General features: G+C 33.0%; 1 protein-coding gene across 1 annotated transcript; it reads left to right on the forward strand.

Moving 5' to 3' along the window:
• The first annotated feature begins 2,372 nt into the window (after positions 1-2,372).
• On the forward strand, positions 2,373-26,236 carry LOC129233317 (all-trans retinoic acid-induced differentiation factor-like). The gene is made up of 7 exons (XM_054867368.1): positions 2,373-2,509; positions 2,596-2,735; positions 2,852-2,923; positions 4,330-4,401; positions 13,979-14,097; positions 21,688-21,785; positions 25,008-26,236. The coding sequence occupies exons 1-7, from the start codon at positions 2,450-2,452 to the stop codon at positions 25,119-25,121; spliced, it is 675 nt and encodes a 224-aa protein (XP_054723343.1). The 5' UTR covers positions 2,373-2,449; the 3' UTR covers positions 25,122-26,236.

A 26,236-nucleotide genomic window follows, 5' to 3' on the forward strand; every position in this document is an offset into this window, starting at 1 on the left:
TTAATGATGGGAGAAAAATTGATTAACAGAACTTAAAAAGTAATGAAAACAAATGTAAATTTTTGACTTTTTTTCCCCCTTTTCACTTACTTTTATAATTAACAATTATAATTTTAATAAGGAGAATAGCCGGTGATCGAGTAACCCACGTTTCAACAATGAAACTCTGGCCATGGTATGATGATTTGGCAGGGGCGTAGCTAAGGGGGGGGTTTTGGGGACAAAACCCCCCCCGAAACGTTAGTCTCAAAAAAAAAAGAGAAAAAGAAGAGAGAAGAGAAAGAAAAAAAAAGAAGAAAAGGAAAAAATTCCAAGCGATCATATATATATATATATATATATATATATATATATATATATATATATATATATATATATATATATATATATATATATATATATATATATATATATATATATGTAAAAGAAGTAACCCCCCCCGAAAGTCGGGTCTAGCTACGCCACTGTGATTTGGTATGTTTTGGTAATGTTAGGCATGCAGGGGAAGGCTTTATTGTAGCAAGACTGAACTCGATCCAATCACTTAACTGTTTTACGGGTAAGACTCATTTCAGGGGAGTGAAGAAATGAAAAAATGGTCAACAATGAACGCTATCCACTCTGGAGTTGAGGGTTAAATTTTCAAATATTATCAAAATATTACCAAATAGGCAATTGCTTTGTGCAAATGTAGAAGCAATTTTCACCTGTCGTACCTTGACCGGCGACTTTCTAGTTAGGGAAATAAATGGCACAAGAAGAAAATACGTGCCTACATTAAAATAAAAACAATTATATTTTAGATTGTTCATAAGAGTTAAAACAATGACGCCACTATGAAAAATATAAAACGTTGTAAAATGATCTACAAAAATCCCCAATGCAACAAGAATTTATTTCATAATAATTCAAAATTCTCTCATTACACTATTCAAAAATTAATATTAATAACACACTATAAGGAAAATCGGCAGAAATATAAATGAAGAAATACGTTTTACTCAACAGCATAACATTTCCTAGCACATTTCCTGAAAGTAAAGATGATAATGAATAAAAGACATATATTTGCTAAACTTGTTGGGACGTGTTTCTTGTTACAAGGAACCCCTTTTTCCTTTCAGAAAAGATATGGGCTTGTGGATTTCAAAACTCCTCTTCAGTTGATTGTCTCTGCTCACATCTTTTGTACAATAAAAGGAAAGAGTTCCTCTTGACTCCAAAACAAGTGTCCGTGAGTTTTTGTAAATATATACTTAAAAAAAACTTATTGGTACATTAGTCCTTATTTTACACTAAACTGATAGTAAGCTCAGTGTAAATGAAAATAATGTCGCAGCATCAAAAATAAATAACAAATAATAACACACTGAAAAGAAAAAAAAAATGCCTGAAATGTTATTAAACAAGTAAGTTTTACTAAAAAGCATAACTTTTAGTAATGTAAATATCATGAAAAATAAAAAGCTTGAAAGTTTTCCTTGAAGTAAAAATGAAAATAAATCAACATAAAAATTGCTAAAACACGTAAACACGAGTTTCGGGGTTGCAATGAAACCCCTTTTCCTTTCAAAAAAGATGTGTACTTGTGAATTTAAGAACTCCACCTCGATCGATTGTCTTTGCAAAAACGGGCTCACATCTTTTCTGCACTGAAGAAAGAGCTCCATGTGACGCCGAAACACGTGTCAGCGAGTTTTTGCAAATTTATGTTGGGGGGGGGGGACTTCTGTTCGGTACTTATTTGTTTTCTTATATTTCAGGTATTTTTTTCTTTTTATAGTGTGTTGTCACATACTTCTGTTTATTTTCGATACAGGAAGCATTATTTTCGTTTATTTTCAGTTTACTAGTAGTTTAGTGGAAAATAAAGACTAATATGTACCAATAAAATTAAAGTTTTTTTTTTCCAAGTATAAACTTAACAACTATATTTTATGTCATACTTTTTACATTTATTTTGTAATGACTTATAAAATCTCGAACATATACAGCTAATAAATTTTATTGATTTAAACAGAATTTTTTTTAACCTTTCGTTGAAAAAAAAGAAAAACTTTCTGCCTTAATTGACCACTAACTTATTCGAAAAATAGTTTTAGCAAAATTTCAGTCAATATTTTTTTTTTTTTTTGTTAATTTTGCGATCAACTATAATAAAATAGAAGTTAACTTGTAAATCTATCCCTAGATGGCAGCACGAATGAATTTTTCGAGCTTCGATTTTTGGCTAGCTTCTTATTTTGCCGCTAGGGAAAGAGAGGCTGGGATCGAGTTAGGCCTTGTTCGGTTAAAAGGGAAATACTAGCGCCATCTATAAACTGACAGCTGAGTCAAAATTTTGTTTACAGTTTCGTCATGTGAGAGAAGAGTGAGGAGATAATGTGATTTTTTTCTTCGTAGGTTATGAAAATAAAGAAAATATTTCATTGTTCTTTTTTTGATTAAAATGCATAAACTGCTAATATTTGCTCTTGTGTTTCTCTTTCATTTCGGTTTTTCTTCACAGGTATGATCTTACTAATATTTAAAATGTTTGTTTAACAACATAAGTGGATTTCAGACACTTGATGTTATCATGTGCAAACTTTTCAGAATGAAGAATGTCCCCTTCACTTGAACTGTAACAGCACAATCGTGCCTGAACGCAATGACAGCTATGTCGAAAATTATTGTTTGAAAAATGAGGGTAACATGTCTGGAAGATGCTGTATTTTAAACAACATCATTGTTGGGTGATTCAATTTTTTAATATTCGTGTTTTTTTCAACGAAATGTTTTCCATTGTGATTCAAAAGTTTTCATTTGTGGCACATGAAATTCAATCTCTGATAATGAGAATTATTTTCAGGCTCGATTTGCGCGAATGTCAAATCAAGAGGTTGAGTATATCCAACACAGACTTTGAAAACTTAACTGTTTTGTAAGTACAAAGAATTTTAAGTTCTTTCATTTATTAAACTTATTTCTAGTGAAAGTGGAATTTTTTTGTGTAACTTAGCACATGGCTATTTCATAAACTGTGTTAAACTTTTAAAACTTAATTTTTATCCACTCAATTTTTATTATTTCCTTTCATTTTTTAAATTTTATTACTGTGTGCCATTGTTTTGTTATATTTTACTAAGGTGCTGTCAGAAAATGTCACTTTTTTTTCAACATTTTGCACCCCACCCTCTTGCCACAACTTCACCTTGCTCCCACCCTTATCATGCTATTTTTCAGTAACAAATTTTACTAAAGAAAGTGACATGTCAAAATTCTTACTTTCTCCCTCCCCCCAGTTTGTGTAGAAATGCAAACTCACACTTTCTGCACTTCTCTTCAAAGCATAACATTATTTGTGGATGGCCTCTAATTGTATTTTACACTATTTGACTATTATTAAGTGTTTGTTTTTCCTTAAATTTTCAGTCATTAAGTGAGTTTTAAATTTTGGATACAAGTCTTTACTAGAACAATTTAATTTTCCTTAGCTCATGTTAAAGGACAATTAATTACTGCTTAAGCTAGCAGAAATTAACTGCCAATAGATCTCTTCCTTTGTTAGTGCGTAGCAAAAAAATTTCATGGGGGAGGGGATAATATGAAATTTTTTGAAATTTGAGGATGAAAAGTGCATTTTAAGCCCTTGCGCATGTGTTCATACACATAATTTTGTTCCTTCATATGTGTTTAGGAGGAGGGATTATGGCCTGTCCTTTCCTTGGCTTTGCTATTATCCTTGGGGTCATTCTGAAGAAAGTTGTGGGGGTATGTTTTTCACATTTGACCTCCAACACTCAAAAGTGAAATATAAAGTTTTGCCCCAGCCTTACTGAAATAGTCAGTTGAATTAAAGGCGGGTGCTGAAGAATTCCTTCCAAAATAAATTAAATACTATAATTTAAATTTAATCATTGTGAATAAGGATTTTAATATTTCAAATTTACAAAGATATATTATAATACTTAACTTTAGCCTCTCTTAAAATAAATTCCGATATATGGTCCTAGTAAAATGTGCAGAAATGCCATATTACACATTTTAAGAACTATTTTCTGTGACTTCCTTATGCTGTCATGTAACTTATTGTACCGGAGGGAGGGGGGGTGTAATAAATTCTAAACGAAATCATTCTTAGAAAATAATGTGGTTTTAAAGAAAGTTAAAAACTGGCCTGACTTTAATTATACTACTACAGTTTGCATTATGAAGCTTAGTCTTTTACTGAACAATTTCTGCTTTAAAATGAGTCAATTAATTTATCTATCCAAAGTGACTGTTTTAAGCCTTTGACTAAGTACTAAATAATGTTTTTCTGACACCATTAATTTCTTTAATTTACAGTGATTTGAGAGAGAATGAGCTTGATAAAATTGTTTCTGAAGATCTTTTGGGACTTACACTCCTGGAAGACCTGTAAGTATTCCTCGACGCAATAAAGGATTATTTCAGACACTGTGTCTTAGAAGAATGTTGTATGTTTTGTAGTAGTAAATCATTTTTAAACTAGGTTACTCCCCACCTAACCGACAATAAGAGAACTTTGCCTATCACTCAGGATAAATGCTACCAAGGCCTTACTTTTTAATGATGTTCATTTGTTGGATTTAGGGGGGGGGGCGATACCCCCCCCCCTCCCCCATTTTTTCTTAGGATTTTACATTGTAACAAAATGCCTTCGAAAAATTATGTTTTGTTTTTCCTTTTTTGAGCAAATAGTTCAGAAGTGAAAATGTAGAGAATAATGAATGTCCATTTCTTACAGGAGACAGGAAAAAAAAGAAGTATATTAAATACAAATAGCAAAGCTGTCACTGGGGGGCTGAAAATATGTCTAAAAAGACTATTTTGGAACGAAACCCATTAGGGCAAATTACAGTCAATTCGCAATAACTCAAATCTTAAGGGACCAACGCAAACCTTTGACTTATCGGAAGTTTGATTTACCGCTAATTTCAGCTTTCAACATTTTAATATTAAAAACCATCGAATATTTTAATATGTGCATACAATAGACAAAATTATGGAACTTAAATGTTTTTAAGCACACTATGCACAGTTTAATTAACACAGTATAAAAACAACGCTGTCGAGCCATAAAACCACACTGAGGAAGTTTCAAGTATAGTTTTTAAACCCTCTTTCCTAGCTTTAATTGAAAAAAAAAACTTTTCTGTAGTTCATGTGAAGTCCAATGAGAATGGAAACAATGCCAGAAGAAAGGCAAGGCTACTCCATGAAAATTTCAAAAAAATCAAGTGTTTACCAAATATTTGGGTTCATTTAGCATAATGGGCTCGCCTTATTAGATGTGTTTACTTCCCCCATGGGGAAATGAAAAGGGATATGTGTTAGTAAGTATCCGATAAAAGGTTATACATTTAATTATTGCGCATTAAGTTAAAGTTAGATTTCAGTCATCCTTTTTGATACTACAATTTGGGTTGGGGGGGGGGGGAGCGCTTCAAACCTCTCCCCCCTACCATTACCAAAGATAATGAGAATGCATCTTTAAGCCAGAAAATTAGAAAAATTAATTGGTACAGACCCTCGAATTTCTAATCCACGTATCATCACGAAAAGATGGTATTAAACTGCGTTTTTGGCTCTACAATAGCAAAAAAAAATCTTCCGGAGAACACTGAATCTCCCTTTTTTTAACATTATTGAGGATAATGTTCAGGGTTCGTACGCTCCGGGAATTCCGGGAAAACCGGGAATTGTCAGGGAAAATGACACTGTCAAAAATGTCAGGGAAAAGTCAGGGAGATTTCAAATTTTGTCCTCCAAAATTTTTTTTTCCCAAGGAATTAAGTACCATGTGGTCTAGTCTTCGTTTTTATTGTGATTTCACGAAAAAAATTGTAAATTTTTATCTAAACCGACTGGCACTTAAAAACTGCAATCGAAAAATGAACGTTTTTTTCACAACGAAAAATGCGCCAAAAGAGCGAAGATTTTCTTGCATGGAGTCAGTGAGGGGAACGCATTTCTTTCTACTGCCTAAAGTTATAGATGGGTTGAAACAACATTCTATTCGGTTCAGGGTTCGTACGCTTCGGGAAAACTTAAAATTATCATTTAAAATGACATAGTCAAAAATGTCAGGGAATTTTCCAAATGTGTCCCCAAAATTTTTCTTTTCCCAATTTTTCCCCAGGGAATTTGGTTTTATGAGATCTAATCTTCATTTTTATCGATGTATTTAAAAAAAATTGTAACAATTTTATAGCAATGAAAAAAGTGGCGACCCAAAAAATCTTCAGCAGCCGCCATTTTTGGCTCTCAGTAGTTCCCAAGGGAAAAAAAAAATCAGGTGAACAGCAATTATGCATAAACTCAAAAGGAGAGAAGTCAATTTACTGCTTCGGAAGCACAACCTGTAGATGGGAGGGTCGATCGGGGAAAATCGTTTTTTTTTTTTTTTTTTTTTTTTTTTGATCGAAAATCATTTCAGCTACGTGTGAAACGTAGTCGCCATCTTTGGTCATTCACAAGATAGAAGTAGATACGACCCTAAAATGCCTAAGTTTCTAAAAACAAAGCAGAATTGGATGTTTTCTTTAATTGAAAACTGATGAAAATAACAAAAAATGGTCCACAAATTGTTTTTCTATAGTTATTTAAAATAATTTTCTTGAGAAATGAAAAATTTTGTTCTTAAAACTTAATCTTATCCTCACTGCCTCGGACGCAAATGTGATAAAAACTTTTCAATGAATTGTAGTTTCATGAAGATTTATTATTTTTTAATTGTCTTCATGCGACAAATTAAAAAAGCTATTTCTTATTTTTGGGCATAGCCGCCATATTTGGTCATTCCCAAGATGGAAGTACACAAGACTTTTTAAGTGCCTAAGTTCCCGAAAACGGCATTGGATGTTAATTGCAATGCAAACGAAAACAACACAAATTGTGCCTTTTTTTTCCGGATAATTTGTAATCATTTTCTGGAAAAATGCAAAATTTAATCTTCATAACATTTTTTGTTTTAATTGATTTAGACTCTTATGTGCTAAATACTGACTATTTTGCTTTTATTGTAGCTTTTTAAGGATTATTAATTATTTATTACTACTTTTATACTACAAATCCAAAAATCTACTTATTATTTTAAATTTTTCACTTTGTCGCCATATTTGATCGTTTGCACAATGGAAGTAGACTTAAACTTCCAGAAACAGAATTGGATGTTTATATCAATGAATAACATTGAAAATAACATTAAATGTGCAAAAAGTTATGAATTTTTGAAAATTAACTATTACTTTCTGGAAAAGAAAATTTGAAATTTTAATGTAAGCGTCCTTTAATATGTGAAAAAAAAAAAAAAAGATTATTGGCATTGGCCTATGATCGGCGGATGTTGATTTTTGTTACTATGCGTTACGTGGTATGCCGATTGATGCAACAAGTTAACCATATTTATACTGAAATTTAGCTTTGCATTTTGCTCAATATGTTTTGTGTAACCTACTTATAAGAAAATAAAAAGTATTGTAAACCAAAAGCGGATGCTAAAAGGTTGCTGCAGGACTACAGCAAAACGCTATAATATTACGCGTGACATCAAAGAAACGCTAAAATAAGTTGAAAGTACTCTGTTTTCAACAAATAGTAAACAAAACAATTTTGAACAAAATGTTTAAAGAAAACTTAAAATTTTGACAGAGAAAACAAAGGAAAAAAATCCTTTTTTTTTTTTTAATCTAAGGGGAGAAGTTTCAGTTTTTCTGCATTGCTACTTTAAACAATTTTAATTATTTTGAAAATATTACTATTTAAACTTAAATTTTGAATGAAGCGAGTAATCTGGAATTTTCTAAAAAACAACCTGGAAAACCTGGAAAAGTCAGGGAACTTTTTTTAACCAAAAGTGTATGAACCCTGATGTTTGCGTTTTTAAGGTTTCAATTTCAAAAAATGGGCGGGAGGGGGGGGGGGCGTCGCACCCGAGCCCTTAATATTACAAAAGACAGTTAAAATGCATTTCTAAGATTACAAATCAGAAAAATTTTCTTAGATGGACCCTCAAATCTCTCCTCCCTCTTACATCATCAAAGATTGTTTAAAACTGCATTCTTAGAGCTACTATTTCGAAAAATAGAGAGGGGAGCGCCACCAAACCTATTCTCCCCTAACATTACCAAAGATCGTCTAAAATGTGTTTTTAAGACTACAAATTCGAAAATTTTCCGGGGGAGAAATCACCGGGCCCCCTTTTCTTGGGAGTTAATATTGTTCTTACAGTTGGTTCATATTGACTTCCTCTTAAACCAGAAAGTCCTGTACAGTTGCCTCAGAACACAGTACTGATTACAGAGTACCACTTTGAGGCAACGATATATGCATGGCACACGTTTGTTAAGAAAAGAGGAAAATTCTTGGAAAGATTACAGCCTTTATGTATAACTTGCGTCGCCTAGTGAAAATTCCTTAAAAAATGCTCTAGTTAAAGGTAGGTTATATTAATATTTGGAAAATTCAAAAATTTTCTAAGGTATCCTGTCTTTCCAAATGGCCCCCTCCGAGAATTCTGTCTGGATCCACCCCTGAAACAATGAAACAGGATTATAAAACAATTTGCTTACATTTTAATGGGAAAACTGAAACCGATCTACCTTCTTTACAAGGGCAGGAATGTCAACATCGATGTTTGTCGTTGCCAGCCGAAGAAGGTCTAACAATGAATTTTTGAAGAGAGAATCTGTGACGATTCTAAATAAAGTTCATTGCAACAAAAGCACTTTTGCATAAATATATGCCCCCAAACATGGAAGTTATTGGAATTTTAAATCAACAAATACCGTAGAGTCAGTGAAGGAGGGACTTGATTTTTAACCTATTGCAGGCAGGTTTTGCTTATCTGAAATGTTTCTCTCTTCCCTGTCTCCCCCTCGAACGCGAGACAATACTATTTCTAGGTTTTCGTTGGAACACCAGCGTGCAGGGTAAGATTGCTTGACCTTGACCTGTAGATGTCCTGTACCTTTTTCTCCAAATACAATGAAATGAGTGAAAAAACAATCAAAAGGAAATCTCGGAGACCAGATTGGTGGTTTCGGATGCTTCTAGATACCATAAAATGTCGAAAAAAAGAAATATGCTGAAAAAAAGGTGGCGGGCCGCCAGTTGGACAGCCCTGCTTTAGACCATCTTGGGGTTCGGGGACCCCTTTCCCCGAAAAATATTCAAAGCTGAAGTATTCAGAACTCAGCTTTAGATAATCTTTGGAGGGCTTAAGAGTAGGGAATTCGAAGGCTTTCTCTCAGTAAATTTTAGAACTTAAATTCTTAAAACTTTGGCGATGAAAAGGGGTAACCGCAAATTTAAGTCAAATTTAAGGAACTTAGGGGAAGGAGTTCGGGGGGGGGGGGGGGGGGCTCTCTCCATCGAAAAATTTTTCATGCTGAGTTATTAAAATGCTATTTTGGCTATTTTTGAGTGAGTTAATAGTTACAGAATTCGAGGGTCTTTCTTAACACATTTTCAAAATTGAAGTCTTAAAACTTTCGTTTGTCTTTGGCGATGTGGAGAGGGGAGTTGCTCTTTCAATAGAAAAATAAATCCTAAACACAAACTTACAGTGCCTTTAATACACAAAAAGGAGGGGGGGGGGTATTCCGCCGCCCAGCCCGAAATATTTCCGTTTCTGAAATTTTAAGAGCTCTGTTTTGGGTTATCTTTGGATGACTTAAGAGGGAAGGGAGTAGGAAGCTTCTTTCAAAAGTTTCCGAAATTAAAGTATTAAAACTTTTAGGCGGTCATAAGTCATGTATGTAGGTAAGGAGGGTACTGTTTCTAGAAAAAAAAATTAGAAACTGAAGACTTAAAACTCAAATTTAGAATATTTGTGATGAATTCAGAAGAAGGGGTTCGGGTGTTCTCTTCCGATAATTTTTCGATGCTGAAATATTTAAAATGCCACTTTAGGCTACGCTATATTTGAGTGCCTTAAGAGGGATGTGATTCGGGGCCCTCCCTGGGGTGAGCATTCAGTTCCCCTGTTGCTTTTTTTTAAATTAATGAATATTGGAAAGTGTACCTTGTTTAAAAAATGTATCTACTTCACTGAAATGGTTTTTTTATGGCTAATTTCACCACCTGCTATCTTATAAAGAATTCTTTTTCAAATGAAGACTGTGTGGGGGAATGGTGCCAGTTTATTATAATTAGTTGCCCATATCCTCCCCCCCCCCCCTTCCTTCTTTTCTGGTTTGCTGGCGCTACCTTGGGTTAGACTTTCCGATCATAACTGATTTATGTAGCAAAAGTGAAAATCTTATGTCCCAAGCGATTTTATTGTTGCAATAAATGTGTTTATGATCGGCAAAAAACTAATGGCGGGGATACCTGAGCGCTTTTACAACTAACATTATCCAACAACGTCTAAAATTGCGTTTTTAGAACTTCAGTTTCGAAATATTGCCGAAAAAGAGTTCCTGAACTCTATCCCTTCAATAATGCAGTCGAAAAGCGTATAAACATTATGGAAGATGTAGTACAATTTCATTTTTAAAGCTTTAATTTCGAGGAGAGTCCAGAGCGTCTCCCCTCCCACCTCTTTCTCTAATATGTTTGAAGATCACCCAATATTGTGACTTTGGGACTATCAGTTTGAAAAAATTGATCTAAGAGAGTCCTTGAACCCCTCCTTTTCCTGAACTTTACCAAAATGACCTACCATTGCATTTTTTGGACTTCAATATAAAACAAAATCTGGGGGAGAACCCCCAGACCCCCCATTATTGGCGGTTTTTAGGTTTTTGGAATTACGATATCAAAACGCTTAAATATTACAATTTAAACTAAGTTCATGTTGTAACAAAAGTCAAAAGCTTAATGTTGAAATCAGATTCCAAAACTGGCGTAGTTAAAATGTCCAACATTTATACACATAAATTTTTCCTTAAGCACACATGAGGGGGGGGGGGGGGGGGGGGGCTGGAAATATTTTTCGTCTTGAACACATCACCAAACTTGCACCCATGCTTTAATCTTATCAATCTGTCTCTTAGAAACTTATCAGCAAATGATCAAACTAAAAAATGAAGGGAAATGCATCTTAATTTAGGTCAGCCTTTGAATAGAGGTACAAACAGTTGACGTGACAACTTCACAGATTAAACGCAAATTCGTAGTCCAGTAACATGTTAAAGTGTAAACTGTGCAATACAACTAAAGAAAACAGGCTAACTTATTTCTGCATGTGTAACTTCTTTATCGCTCATTGACTCAACAGGTGCTCTTCTTGCTTTAGAGGTCTATTGTGCATTAATTGCAAGCAAAGGTAAATTAATTTTTCTCTCGTAGTTTTTTTTTTTTCATTCTTTCCAAATAAGTTTTGAGTCATCTTTGAAAAAACTTCAAGTTAAAGGAAGTTAACTTCGAGATATTGGGAATACTTATCATGGACTTAAGGCCAAAGGGGTCGGAACTTGATAAAAACTTCCAGTTATAGTAATATTTGAGTTATTGGACTTCAAGTTATTGTGAATTCACTGTTTATAAATGAAAATATAAAATATGTTAATGGAGTGGAGGAAACAGGTCAAAATATGTCAAATGCAGCTCATTGCTATATCCCAGGGTTGGCAAAAACCCGGGGTTTTTTTAAAAAAGCCCATGGACCCAGGGTTTTTTTAAAATAAAACCCAAAAAAAAAAACCCAACTAAAGCTGGGTTTTTTTAAAAGAAATGTGGTTTTTTTGTCTTATTTTAGGGAAAGTGTGGGGTGCTTGTAGCATATTGTAGCGTAAGTATATAGACAAAGCACAAAAAATTGTCTTGGGGTAAAAAAAGTTGGAAAGTTCAGCATTTTCTGAAGAAAAGTAAAGAAAGGCAACGAAACCCAAGAATGGTGAAGTTTCAGATTTTTTAGTTTACATGATTACCAACAGTTAGGGCAAAGTTACTTCTCGAGTGATAAAATCTATTGTTCGTTTTTAATTACTACTTTTTTTCTGCATTTTACTTTATTGTATTTCATTTTGTCATGCAAAACTAGAACATTAAGTAGTTTAAATCCCTTTTTACTGAATTCCAGCGTAATCAAGACATTTCTTTGAATTTTATGTTGCCTGTTTTTCTATTTCTGTGTACAGAGTAAGAAATATTAAACTTTTTCGTAAGATAATGAAAATACTGTACATCCTATTCTGTTTTCTGTCTGACCGTTTGTAAAACCTGTTAATTTCTAAAAAAAATACCTTGTTTATTCGAGATTTGTGACGTGTTGGTTTGCAGAAAATAATTTACATGAAAGCCTTTTAGCTAGAGTAGTTTCCTCTGTACACTCTACAAGTATTGAGAATGTCAGACGTGACATGACTTAGTCAAGATAATTTGAGTTATTTATTGAGACCAGTTAAAGAAAAAAGTTAAACATATTTATTTAAAATCTTTGAAGTATTTCTTTAATGCCGTTAAGAGTTAAGAAATCCTATTAAAGTTTCAAATTCATTTTTTATGTCCGTTGTCTGTGGTAAGAACAAATAGAAAAGAAGTTTAAATTGTAAAAGTATTTAAATTAATAATTTTTTAAAAAACCTCTACGAAAATTTAAAAAAACCCCAAAAGTGAGCTAAATAATGGGTTTTTTTTTCAAAAAAAAACCATTGGATCCAACTCAGTTGGGTCTAATCCGGCCAACCCTGCTATATCCTGTATCAAAAATGTGAAAATCATGGCTCTCACATTTCTGTGACACATTAATTTAGATACATTTTTGTGTTTTATATGTTTCATATCTTGCTATTTATTTAATCTCAAATGCAGTATTTTGGAAGTTCTTTTGTATTGCTTGCTTTTATCTTACTTCTACTGCATCTGTTTAGCCCGAAAAAAAAAATTTTCATTACTCTTATATATATTTTTTGTTTTCTGCACTACCTGCAATTGAAAAAAAGTTGTTGTAAAGAGAAATCTACAGTTCATTTTTTCTTTTAAACTTAAAATAGCTATTTCTTACAAAGTTAGAACAATACTGTAAAACTGCAATCTAGTACTAAATTTCAGAAACTGGAAAGTGTAAATAAGGCGTCTTAAATAATTTTAACTGTTCTAGAATCCTTGAAAAGAATTAGATAAGTTTTTGAAACTCTCAAGCAAATTCATTTTTTTCTGATCAAGTGTATAAATTATGAAATATCCAAATGGGTAGTATGTCACCTCTCTTGTCACTTATTTTTCTAAATCTGTACACAATTTCGTAAAAAGCATTTTTAAATATTAACCATTTTATATTTAATTCATTGCTGTATTTCTGTACCTCAGATCCAGTCTAACATAAACTCAAAAATGACGATTTTCATGGTATTGCTGCTTTTTATGTAAAATATTTTTCCACATCAAGTCATCACAATGTAATTCTATAAAAAACATTCCCTTATAATTATTTACCTGCATAAAAAAGTGTGAGCCCCATCCTTTGTATGCACCAGAGGAAAGTTTTTTCGCTCTCCTGCAAAGTAACAGTAATGTTTCTTACGTTAGCCTGGCAGGAGCTCACAGGAGCTGAGCTCCTGCACTTCTTAATTGTATGCAAATTTGAGCATTTTAGGTGAACTTCAAGCTGTTTAGCAGAAAATGTAAGTTGTGGGGACTATAGGGTTTCTGTACTTCTATTGGTTGGAATTAAGCCCTTGGCAAAATACAGTAAAACCTGTGAAGTTGACCACCCTTGTAAGTTGATCACCTGTCTAAGTTGACCGCTTTTTTCTGGCATGGAATTAGCCCTTATCATATAAATCAACCTTTGTAAGTTGACCACCTATTTAAGTTGACCACAAGTGGTCAACTTACACAGGTTTCACTGTATATAGTATCCGGAATAGGTCAGATACAACGCTTCTGGTTTACTGATTCCATATTGTAATTGATACAAAATGCTGTATAGAAGCTAAGCACATCGAACTGTATAAACTTTTAACCACTTATCTTCTTGTAGCTTCTGACTTCTTTTTTTTCACTCATTGTTTGCTGTAAATTTCAGGTATCTACCGTCCCACATACATAGATGTCCTGGCGGGAGGCATGCCTGGGAATCTGAGTCACATGGCAATAACATGACACACTGCTTTCATGAAGAAGACCCATGTGTTTATCTGAATGGTGAGTTAAAACAATCTCTGTGGAACCTACTTTTCTATGGCAATGTTGTTCGCTAGTGTGTTATGCTGGGTTGTTGAATGACCTCTGTGGTTTGTCCTGTTCCTTGTTTTTGGACCTGTCTTGGTCCACTTCTGGTTTTGGGTAAAAAGGGGGGGGGGGTAGATCTCAAAGTGCAATATTCAGGCACAGAAGGGGTCTCGGACATTTTTTTTTTTCAAAATACAAAGCCGCAAAATGCAGTTTTACACTATATTTAGTTGTTTGTAAATGGTGATGACATCTGTGACCCCCCCCCCCCCCCCACGCTCTGACTTTGGATCCCAGCTTGCTTCCATAGGCGGCTTGTGCAAGGGTGGGGGGGTGGGGGATGCGAGGCAACCAACTGCCTCCTAACTTCTAAATGTAAAGGTCCCCTAACATTTTTTAAAGTGAAAATTTAGTAATGGATTGAAAAGTGATTCATTTACTGAGTGGATTGAAAAAAGACTAAAAATTACAAATAAATGAAATTTTCTCGTTTTAGTTCATAAGAATGGAATTGGAAAAGGGAAGTTTACATTTTCCATCCATCATAATTTTTGGGGCCATGTTATATTTTTTAAGAGGTCTTATAATCAGCAATGCTAAAATCAAAAATTGTAGTTCATTTTTACAAAAATAAATAAATAAAACAAAAATAACAAGCTTCAGGGGTGCTGCTGTTACCCCTTTCACTTTTTTGGTGCACCAGTGGCTTATGTTTGGCACTGTGTCGTTGAAGACTCATTGATAAAAGTATAATAGGGGTACACTCAAGGAACAAGGCTCGTTACAAATGTAAAACAACCTGTCAAAACTACCTTAGTTAGCATCAGTGGCGCCGACTCCATAGGGCTTGAGGGGGCCCGAGCCCCCTCAATAGTTTGTTTTAGGGGGCAGAGCCCCCTCAATAATTTAAGAACATTATTTGTCATATTATGGTCTCTAAAAATACAAAATTATATTGGTATTTTTTACTTTCCTTGTTCGAAGATGGTTACATTGTAAAATACATTCAGTAATGAATTAAAACAAATAACTATTGCTCTAATAACCAGGTTAATTGAAAACAAGTGGTGTGAATAATGATAGCGTTAGGATGCTGAGAGCACTCATAGAATTTGTCCCAGTGCGCTAACCTTCGGGTGAAGTCTGTCATCGGCGGCGCTCTCGTCTAAGTGTTGCTGATCTGGAACAAATATATCAGGGTTTGATTTGTATATTAAATAGAAGGCGTGATAGTTTTCTTCAATTATTAGAGTTAATAAAGTAATCTGTATTAACATTTTTAACTCTATTAAAGCATTAATTTTGAGACATTATTTTTATTTAATGAACTCTGAGCCTTATCCAAAGCGAGCTTGAAGTAGTTATTTCACTTATAGTAATCAAAGTGTGACAGCAATCTTTTATGCTTTATTCTTTTAATGATAGTTTAGGTTTACTTAAATATCATTTCAATCTTTTCAGAGCTATACATCAACTGCTTTGTAATAGACTAAAAGCATAATTATTACTGTAAAATAAATTAGCTTTTTACGAAAATACCATGCATTTTTTTTTCAAAGCCCAAAAAATGTGTCGGCTTGCCGAGTTTCTCAGAGTGTCCATTTACCGAGAGTCGAGTTTTTGGGGTTCTAATGTTGATCATATGACTCTAAAATGCTTAAAAAACTTTAAAACTCACTATTTTTTATCTCAAATTTAGAAAATTTCCCCTGGCAAGGTCCCCGTTATGGCATCCTCCCCCCCAATAGTTGCTATAAATCCATACCACTGGGAGTTCCTTTCCATGCAAGTCAAGTGCGCTACCTTGTATAGTGCCGTAGCCTAGCTATGGCACTTAAACGGCTCCCCACGAGATGGAACTGTAAAATTGTCCCTCACTTAAGGCAAGTGACATGATCTAATTGAAGCAGAAAATTTGTGTACCAATTTTTAGATTGTTTTACTTTCAAAACGCCATGTCACCTATTGTTTGTTTATATAAATTATACACACCAGAAAAGATGTAAGTTGGCATTTTCAAGGCACAAAAAATCTGAATTTTTTTCTGGCGGGGGGGGGGGGGGGCTTCGTGCTTTAACATACTCCCTAGACCCCGGTGACATCCAGCCGTCGGCGCCCTTGTTTAGCGTCTATCTTCCCGAGCTACCACACAAGGGTAGGGTAAAATAAGTTTTAGACTAGAGTGCGGTGGAAAAATTCTAACTCTTCAAAGAGCAGCACGAACCGAAAAAGTTTTGGAACCCCTGAGGCAAAATATTAAAAATTTGTTTAACATTCTGATTTTTAAAAATCCCGCGGCTGATTGGAATGTTTCTTACCCAGGTTACGTAGGATCCCAATCGATTGGGAACTAAAAAAAATTCTGCAATAACTAGAAACAATAGTTTTTTCTGAATTTAAGTTGCATTATTCTGATACAGTCGGAACTCCATATAGGGTCATTCCATAGATTCAACGGATGAGTTCGCTGGACCATATTTAATTTTTTTGAAACTCATATCCCAAAATGATGCATATAAATGATGTTTAAAACCACTTTTATTTTTTCTCTAACCTTAACCCTTGATTTTTTAGGGGTCATCAAAAGTGATTTTTGCAGTCAAAAATGGGACTTTTAGGACTTTTCATTTTGGCCAAAATCTATTTGAATTACATTTATGGCAGTTAATTTTATGCTTTGATGTTAAAGTGCATAAGATGATAGTCTCACATGCTGAGTTACGTGGGTGTAACTTAATAATTAAAATAATGGCAACAGATTAAAGTTCAAGGTCAAATGTAAAATTTTTGCTCATTTCCAAGGGTCATAACTCGCTTAGGGGACGAAAACACAAAATGAAATATGGCCAAAAACTAATCACTGGAGTCACACTAATGAGAAAAATATAGCTGTAATTGTGTGTTTGTTTACCCTTTGCAAATTACAGCCCCTCAAAGATCAGAAAATTGAGAAAAATGACATTTTTAGACCCCTGTAAACCAAAAGGGAATGGAATTTAAAATGAAATTTCTTGGCCAATTGAATATTCCATTCAAGTACTATACATTTTATATATATATTGTTTTGTGTATTTGGTTTGTAAAAAAGATACAGGTCTTTGAAATTGAGCAATTTTGCTAGTTAATTTACACACTAAAACATAAATAAAAAGTGTGAAAACTTCATTGCACTTTCTTAAATGGCCTATATAATATATTATACTGAAAAAAACATATTTTAAGTATAAAAAAAAACTATTTTAATTTGATAATTTAGAAATATTTGGACATGAATGAGTAGTCCATACTGGATTGACAGCTTAAGTAGTTAATTTATAGACTATCTACACACACATATTTTCAATACACACAATTATATGCTCTGTACATTAACAGGGGTCTGTCCAGGATTTTTCACAGGGTCCGTTTTTTTTGTGAAAAATCAAATAATTTTGTGAAAAAATGAATTAATTTTGTGAAAAATCAAAAAATTTCGCAAAAAAAAATTTTTTTTTTTTTGTTAAAACGAAATTTTAGAATTTAGAGATGGCACAAACGGCATCAATTAAACTTAAAGTTGAGTGTTTTCCTCTTCTACGTCGAGAAAATCATTCTCGATTTTTTTTCTTCTGGATATTTGGTGGGGGCATCGCTGTTTCAAGTATCAATATTTATCTACCATTCTACATTATGTTAAATTATACTAGACATATTTTTGTACAGTACTTAAAATAATTGTAACAAAAACATGAATAAATAAAATAAAATTCAGAATAGGGTTCAGCATTCAACTTTTTGACCCAAGACACTCTTAAAAAGCACAGAATTTTGTTTAAAACTTATAAATTCTGTGATTTTAACAAAAATAAAAAGATATTTCAATTGTTTACCTCTTAACAAAGCGTAATTATCATCAAAATTTCGTGACATCGGATTCCCATAGCGGATGCAAAGAAATCGCAATTCTCAAAGTGAAGGCATCAAAAGTATAAAAACGGCTTGTAAAAGAAATGTTTTTGATAAAATTATTTTAAAATTGCATTTTAGAGTCCTATGATAAACATATCATTAATATCTGTGGACACAGTTGACCCAAAAAATAAAATAAAATAAACCATCTATTCAGCATTTTAATTTTTGACTCATAACAGAAAATGGAATTTTGCTTTAAAAACTTGAAATGAGAGTTCTAACAGAAATAAAGAGACTTTTCATTTATTTGAATCCTAATAAAGCGAAGTTAGCTTGAAAAAGGAACAAAATATAATTCTCATATCGGATGTTAAAAGATTGCATTTTTCAAAATGTAGACATCTAAAGAAAAAAAAATGGTAATTAAAAGAGTTTATTTAAAGTTAATCATCCTTGTTAGCATCGAAAAATCAAAACCCATATAATTTTCTCCCAAAATAACAATTAAACATCTCACTGCACCGTAAAAACGCAAATATTGACAAGCTGGCAAAATGATGAGAATATTTTCTAATCAAGTCATTTTAAAGGTTCAACGCCAGACGCTAAGTGGTGATAATTTTGAAGTTGGTAACTCTATCTGAAGCGATCATATTTTTTCCTCATCCTTACTATTCCTTTGCAGTTCTAAGTTCATTTCGCAGATATATATTATTATTGTTTATTAAATCATGAGGGGAGAAAAGTGCTTATATATTATTATTGTTTATTAAATCATGAGTGGAGAAAAGTGCTTACCAATGCCTTTTCAGAAAAGTTTACAACACCGCCGCCCGCTAATTAGCTGTGATAAAACAAACAACCATTGTATTTATTTGGCAGCAGCATCGCAGATCTTGTTTATCAGAATTTTGTGAAGGGTCCGTTTTGTTTGATCGGGATTTTGTGAAAGGTCCGTTTTGTTTGATCGGGATTTTGTGAAAGGTCTGTTTTGGTTGATCGGATTTTTGTGAAGGGTCCGTTAACGGACCCAAATATCCTCTGGCCAGACCCCTGATTAACATATCTAAATTGCCTTAAACATACGCAAAAACATTATATATACAAAATTTAAATTTTAAAAAGATCGTTTTTTATTTCTTGTTTGAGTAGTTTTGAAAAAATGAACTCACCTAGTAGTCCTATAGTTGTAATGGTGACTCAAGTATATGGCGTTTTAAAATGCTTTACCAAGGCACATTCATAATTTGATAGATTGAAAATGTACTAGGAGCAAGATAATGACAGGGGTTCTAAATTTAGTGATCAACACAAGCTATGTAATAACTTTTTTGACAATAATGGGCATTTTCCTTTGCTAGTCTTTTTAGTAACACACTATTCTTCATACCTATTGCTAGGTGACAATAATTTTACAGTGATAATATTTAAATACGGTGGCATAAAGCAGTGATTAAATGTTGTATTGGGAATTTTATTTGCAGAGTCAAACCTTTCTTGCAGCATTTTTTCATCTAGTTTAATGTACTGAATGCTCACAAGGATACATGCAATGGTTAGTAGCAAAAATGCAGAAGGTATACATTTATGTAGGAATTAAAATGTGACTTCTAGTAGTTCTTTGCAAGCTAGTCTTAGTAGTATCAATTCTTTTTACGGTTCTTTTGATTCTGTTACAATGTCCACTACCGTGTGATATTGCATAGAAATGCCATTCAGCTCTCAAGTTGACATCTGTTTCGTGATTACATAAATTAAGAAAATTCTTTCTATTTTTGTTGTGTATTTGAGTAAAGTATTTCAGTATGCCACATGCTGTGTCACCACCAGAACTATAGTACTACTGTGTGAGTTCATTTTCTTAAAACTACACTGAAGCAAGAAATGAAAAACTCACCTTTTTTTTTCCTTTCTGTAGATAATGCTTTTGCACGTGTTTAGGCAAGTTACATAAGTTAATGTACAGAGCGTATGTTTGTATGTATTGAAAATTTGTGTATGTAGATAGTCAATAAATTAACTACTTAAGCTGTCAATCATGTATGAACTACTCATTTATGTCCAAATATTTCTAAGTTATCAAATTAAAATAGTTTTTTTTTATACTTAAAATATGTTTTTTCAGTATAATATATTATATAGGCCATTTAAGAAAGTGCAATGAAGTTTTCACACTTTTTATTTCTGTTTTAGTGTGTAAATTACCTAGCAAAATTGCTCAATTTCAAAGACCTGTATCTTTTTTACAAACGAAATACACAAAACAATATATATATAAAATGTATAGTACTTGAATGGAATATTCAATTGGCCAAGAAATTTCATTTTTAATTCCACCCCCTTTTGGTTTACAGGGGTCTAAAAATGTCATTTTTCTCAATTTTCTGATCTTTGAGGGGCTGTAATTTGTAAAGGGGTAAACAAACACACAATTACAGCTATATTTTTCTCATTAGTGTGACTCCAGTGATTAGTTTTTTGCCATATTTCATTTTGTGTTTTCGTCCCCTAAGCGATTTATGACCCTTTGAAATGAGCAAAAATTTTACATTTGACCTTGAACTTTAACCTGTTGCCATTATTTTAATTATTAAGTTACACCCACGTAACTCAGCATGTGACACTATCATCTTATGCACTTTAACATCAAAGCGTAAAATTAACTGCCATAAATGTAATTCAAATAGATTTTGGCCAAAATGCAAAGGTCTAAAAGTCCCATTTTTGACTGCGAAAATCACTTTTGATGACCCCTAAAAAATCAAGGGTTAAGGTTAGAGAAAAAATAAAAGTGGTTTTTAAACATCATTCATATGCATCTTTTTGGGATATGAGTTTCAAAAAAATTAAAAATGGTCGAGCAAACTCATCTGTTGAATCTGTATGGAATGACCCTATATCAAAGTAGCCAAATTCCTGGAAAAAAATTCGATGGTATAAAAGTTTCGATGTATAGAAAACAATCTTATTTTATCATAAAAATCTCCTAAAACATTAAAATTAAAGCTCATTTTCGTGTATGAAACCAAATTTCTAATTTATATGAGCATCGTATTAAATGAAAGTTAATAATTTAAAAGTTACAGAAATTATATTTTTGCGCCTTCTTACATCTTCATTCTTCGGTAATTCAACTATATCCGCAACATTAGGGAATTTTTGTTTTGACAATATAATCAAGAGAAAAGTAAAAAATCAATCTACTTAACTTGAATGGTTTTTACTGAATCTAAAAAGAGGAATGATAATCAACAGACAAAAGGGATAACTTGAAACTGATTTTACAGTGTTACTGGTTACAACCAAGATTTGAAATAAATGTTTTGGAATTTAAGAACTACAGAACAGAACAGCGACCTATCTGCACACCCCTCAACCCCAGATTACTTACGAGTTTCGTAGCAACCTTTAGTGAACATAATTTTTCTTCCCTAACCTTCAATTTTTCATGAGTAAAAACAGTTTAAAATCTAAAAAAAAAATCTAAGAACGTCTCGAATTTTTTTTCGATATATAGAGATTTTTTCGATATATAGAAACAATTTTTCTATCTAATGAACATAGAAATTTGCTGGCATTTCGATATATAGAAAATTTCGATATGTGGAAGTTCGATATATGGAGGTTCGACTGTATTTGTGTTTTGTTTATGTAGTCATTTTCTTTCCCCAGTATCTTGTACTGATTTTGCCAATTGCTTGCACACTGGACCAGGAACAGCAAGATGTGTCTGCCACCCGGGTCGACATGGATACAAATGCTTGAACCAGGTAACTTTTTCAACGTTTAATTCAATCACTTATCCAACGAAAACGCATTGTGAAGAAGAGGGTTCCATTGTTGCACTCCCCTATTTCAGCCAGAATTTTCTGCAGGGACTGGCCATGCATTATATACAAGGATTGGCAATAGGGGTTTCAAACCATGATTCTGGAGGGTTAACCGTTAAATACCCGCCTTAATATGTACCTTTCACACTGGATTACAGTCTTAAACCACTAATAATCTGGTTTTAATATTGTTTTAAAACTAGGAACTTCTTGATGAGATCAGTTAATAAAAAGCCACTGTTTAAAATGAAAAATATGTTAGTAAAGTTTGATTTGCTGTTTAATTGTGCTAAAAATTTCAAGTGGAAATAATGTGCATTAAAATACAAATTTTGGCTAAGCCAAACCAAAATTTCTGAACTCTTCAATGATTTATTACAATTAAATACCAGAACTTTTTTTAGAGATTATTCATCTTGTAGAAAGCTGTTATCGGTGTGGAAAATTTTCCTGTGGGCATTTACAGTTTGTTTATATCTATCTTACCTTGAATAAACAGATTAAAGGGGATGAGGATCAGCCTAGCTAGGATCAGAACCAACCTGTTGATAGTTATTACTTACACAGTTGTATTTGTACATAACGTCACCACTTTTGAATTTGTATTTGCTTCAGATGAATTTCATGTAAAAACTTAAAAATGTAATGCATGTATTTTATAAAGTTATGAGTAATGAATCATTTTTCTTTCCAGTTAGTATTCAGTTGTTTTGTTTATGCATTTTATTTGTTTACAAATTACTACATCGAGGAGTATTTTTACAGTAAATCTCCCTATTTATCTGTGCTCTTTCACTTACAAAAAAAAAAAAAAAACTTGGTGACGGAATAAAGAAATACTTTTGCGCTGAGAAGTAATTGGAGAAAACCATCATATTTACAGCACAAGTGTACAAATTACTGCATACATATATTTCATGGTTTCAAGAAACCCCTTTCTGAGTGCTCACAACTTTTGCATTGAAAAAGGGACTCCTTGAAACCCTAAAACATTTGTATGCAGTAATTAATCTGTTTATTTGTGCTTTATAATTACATTATACAGTTAACCCTCGTTCATCCCAGTTAATTCGTACCAGACTTCAGCGCGATAACTGAATTTCCGGGAAGTAGGATTCTGTATTTATAAACCGAATATTTTCCTAATTAGAGGGCATAAAACTTACTGGCGACAATTAGGTTTTTAACATAGTTAGAGCCCCTTAGACATGAAACAGCACCCCTTATCCAACATTACATTTGTATTACTAAATATATTGCACGAAATATGAGAAAACGAGATATATTAGACGGAATCGACATCACATTAATTATTGGGAAATAAAATACACACAAATGCAGGTTCTTACACACTACTACTAAGCTATGAAAATAGTTCAACTTCAACTTGTTCAATGATGAATTAATTTCCAGTTAGTGACCGTATGTGCCTCTTTCTTCCTCTATCCTCATCAAAGGTATTACGCATACAGTGTAAAAAGCTAGTAGTACGTTGTTGTTAAACACCAATAGAGATGTATTTATCCCCCCCCCCCCCCCCCCCCCGTAATAATACAGTGATTTTTTCTTTGCAGTTAGCGTTTAAGATTAAATTGAGATAAATTTTCTTCGATGATTTTAAACCTCCACTCCCTCAACTAGTACAACTACAGTCCCTAAAAAGAGCTTTACATTACTTAAAAGACATAATTTGTAATTATCTTGTAAGAAAAAGTTTACACGGAGAACATAAGGCTCACTGCTATAATTGAAGAAAAAAAAAAAAAACGGAAAAAACCGCGAAAGTCGAAGCACAAAGTAGTGAGGGACGACTGTAGTCCCAATTTAACAATTCTCAAGGGACTGAAAAAAGATATCATTAAATCGAGGAGCATAGATATTCAATGCAGTCGAATTCGGACCAGTGAAATGTATCATTAAATTGAGGAAATCGTTAAATCAAAGTTATACTGTTCATTGGTTTTCTGCAGCTACTTGGTGATGATTACCTGAATGTTGATAAACGAACCCATTTCAACTTAATAAGTGCAAAATCTATATTACATATTGTTTCTGTTTTATTTCTTTCTCTTCTCTTCCAATCACATTAAACCTTCCAGGATCACAGAAACCTGACCAGTTCAAATGTGATTTTTAGATCAGCACTACTTAGGGCCATTCATTAATTACGTAAGGGTCCCGAGGGGGAGGGGGGTTGGGAAAATCTCTACATACCCTTATTAGGAGGGGGGTCAGACCCATTCTTTCGTAATATTTTCCTAGTCGATATTTTATATTAGAAATCGCGCAGTCAAGTGCTTTGGCACAGATCCTATTTTTTCTGCTTCTGGAAATTAAAAAACGTAGTAGGATGAGCTGTTTTTTCCTTGTTTTACAAAGAATGAATAGTGTAAAATATAATAAAAGAATCACACTGCGTATGGCATGTCTTAGTTTTAATTAGTATCGCATCACATACAAAAAATATTTGTCAAAAAAACATTCAGTCTAGATTCCTTTTAGTAAATATTTCTTTGCTCAAAAATGTTTAAAATTTTTTTTATAATGAATTTAACAACGATTCCAGTGATGTAAGATACGTTATTTTTTTATTTCGAAAAACGAAATGGTATCTTACAGGGGGGGGGGATCTTACTTCCCCTTACATAGGAGAGGGGGGGATCAAAAATTGCCAAAATCATCCTTATGTAATTAATGAATGGCCCCTTATGTACTTAAATGAGTGACTTGACTAGTTTTGTTTGAAAAAATACCCTTTCTCTATAAGTTTTCGGTTTTACCTGTTCGGTTTTAGGTTTGTCTCAGTTTCGATGCTTGCACTATTCGCTGGCATCTGTGAAAACTGTTTGCAATAATGAGCGATGCATTTGCAACTTTTACATTACACTGTTGTTGATTTTAGCTACCATTTTAATGTATGTGACTGTTGTTTGAACCTACTGCACCAGTATTGTTTTTTAAAATTTATATTGCACATTATTCTTGAAATTTGTTATTGTGCCACCCTATTATGCGGATGAGTATGCAGGTATTTTATATGTAATTTTAAATTTCTATATTAAAAAATATGTATGGAGTTTTAAGCAACTAAAATGAGATTCTCCGTATTGAGACACTTCCTTATTTTTTAAATTGTAATTGTAATTATTTTCTTATTTGCAGGGAGAGTTTCCTTCGACTGCCTTTGCCTTTTCGGTTGTCATTCCTGCTGTTGTGCTGAGTGTTGTAGTGTGGTTTGTGCAAGGGAGAGACGTTTACAAGACCAACACTTTATGATTTCGTAAAATGTAAAGGGGCATTTTATTTGTTTTGACTTCATACTGAATAGGTATTGTGAAAGATATTGTTTGTTATAAAATGTTCCGAGTGAATTCTTTGCTTCACTTTTATTTAATACTTTTTTTGTTCAGCAGCTTTTTTTTCTTTTCTTTTTTGTAATGGATGATTTTTTACGTTTTTTTTTAAATTTATTTTATTTTTTACAATTTTTCTAGCTATTAGAATTGTGTACATTAATATGAAAGGTTGAAATTTTTTATGATTGGTGCATAGTTTGGCTCTGATCTCTTGCACTTGCATGGGTGAAGGGATTAAATAATTTCATTTGTCAAAATAGGGGTGAGGATATATGGTTTGCTTCACAGATAGCATCCTGAGATGGTTATTGGCTTGTCTATCTATGCTATTAAAACTTGTGTCTGTCTGTTTGAACGCTACCTCCTTCAGACTGCCAATGTCTATCAGGTCAATACTGGTATCATTGGATACAGGACATCCAGGGAAAGCTTCTTCGACTTGTCTCACCCCTCTAAACCTTAAGGGGTCGGACATCCAGTCCTGAGCAAGGGCAGATATAGACTTCCATTTTAGGGGGGGGGTCCATGCTGAAGTATATCAGGGTGGCGACAGATCAGGGAAATTAGGGAGATCAGGGAAAAGTCAGGGAACTTTATTAATCAGGGAAAAGTCAGGGAAATATCAGGGAATTTTCAAAAAATAACAAAAAAATCAGGAAAAATTGATTTTGTGAAGAATTTTTTTTTTTTTTAATTTTCTATAATCTTTCCATGTAGAAAAATTTAATATACTGTTTTGTAAAGGTTTTTTTCCTAAAAAAATAACTTGATAGTTTTTTTTAAAAACCATTTTATTAAAAAAGCAGCAACTTTTTAAAATATATCTTTATTTTAACAACTTTACACAACTTAAAACGTTTAAAATACTGCATTTTATACAAACATACAATGGATTTCAAGTAGAGCAAAGAAAGAAAACCATTATCATTGGTAACGTAAATCAGGGAAATTTGGTGAACTTAATCAGGGAAATCAGGGAAAAGTCAGGGAACTTTTTTTCACCGTTCTTGTCGCCACCCTGTATATAGAGTTTTG

The sequence above is a fragment of the Uloborus diversus genome, unplaced genomic scaffold (assembly GCF_026930045.1).
Source record: "Uloborus diversus isolate 005 unplaced genomic scaffold, Udiv.v.3.1 scaffold_331, whole genome shotgun sequence".
NCBI classification, from domain to species: domain Eukaryota; kingdom Metazoa; phylum Arthropoda; class Arachnida; order Araneae; family Uloboridae; genus Uloborus; species Uloborus diversus.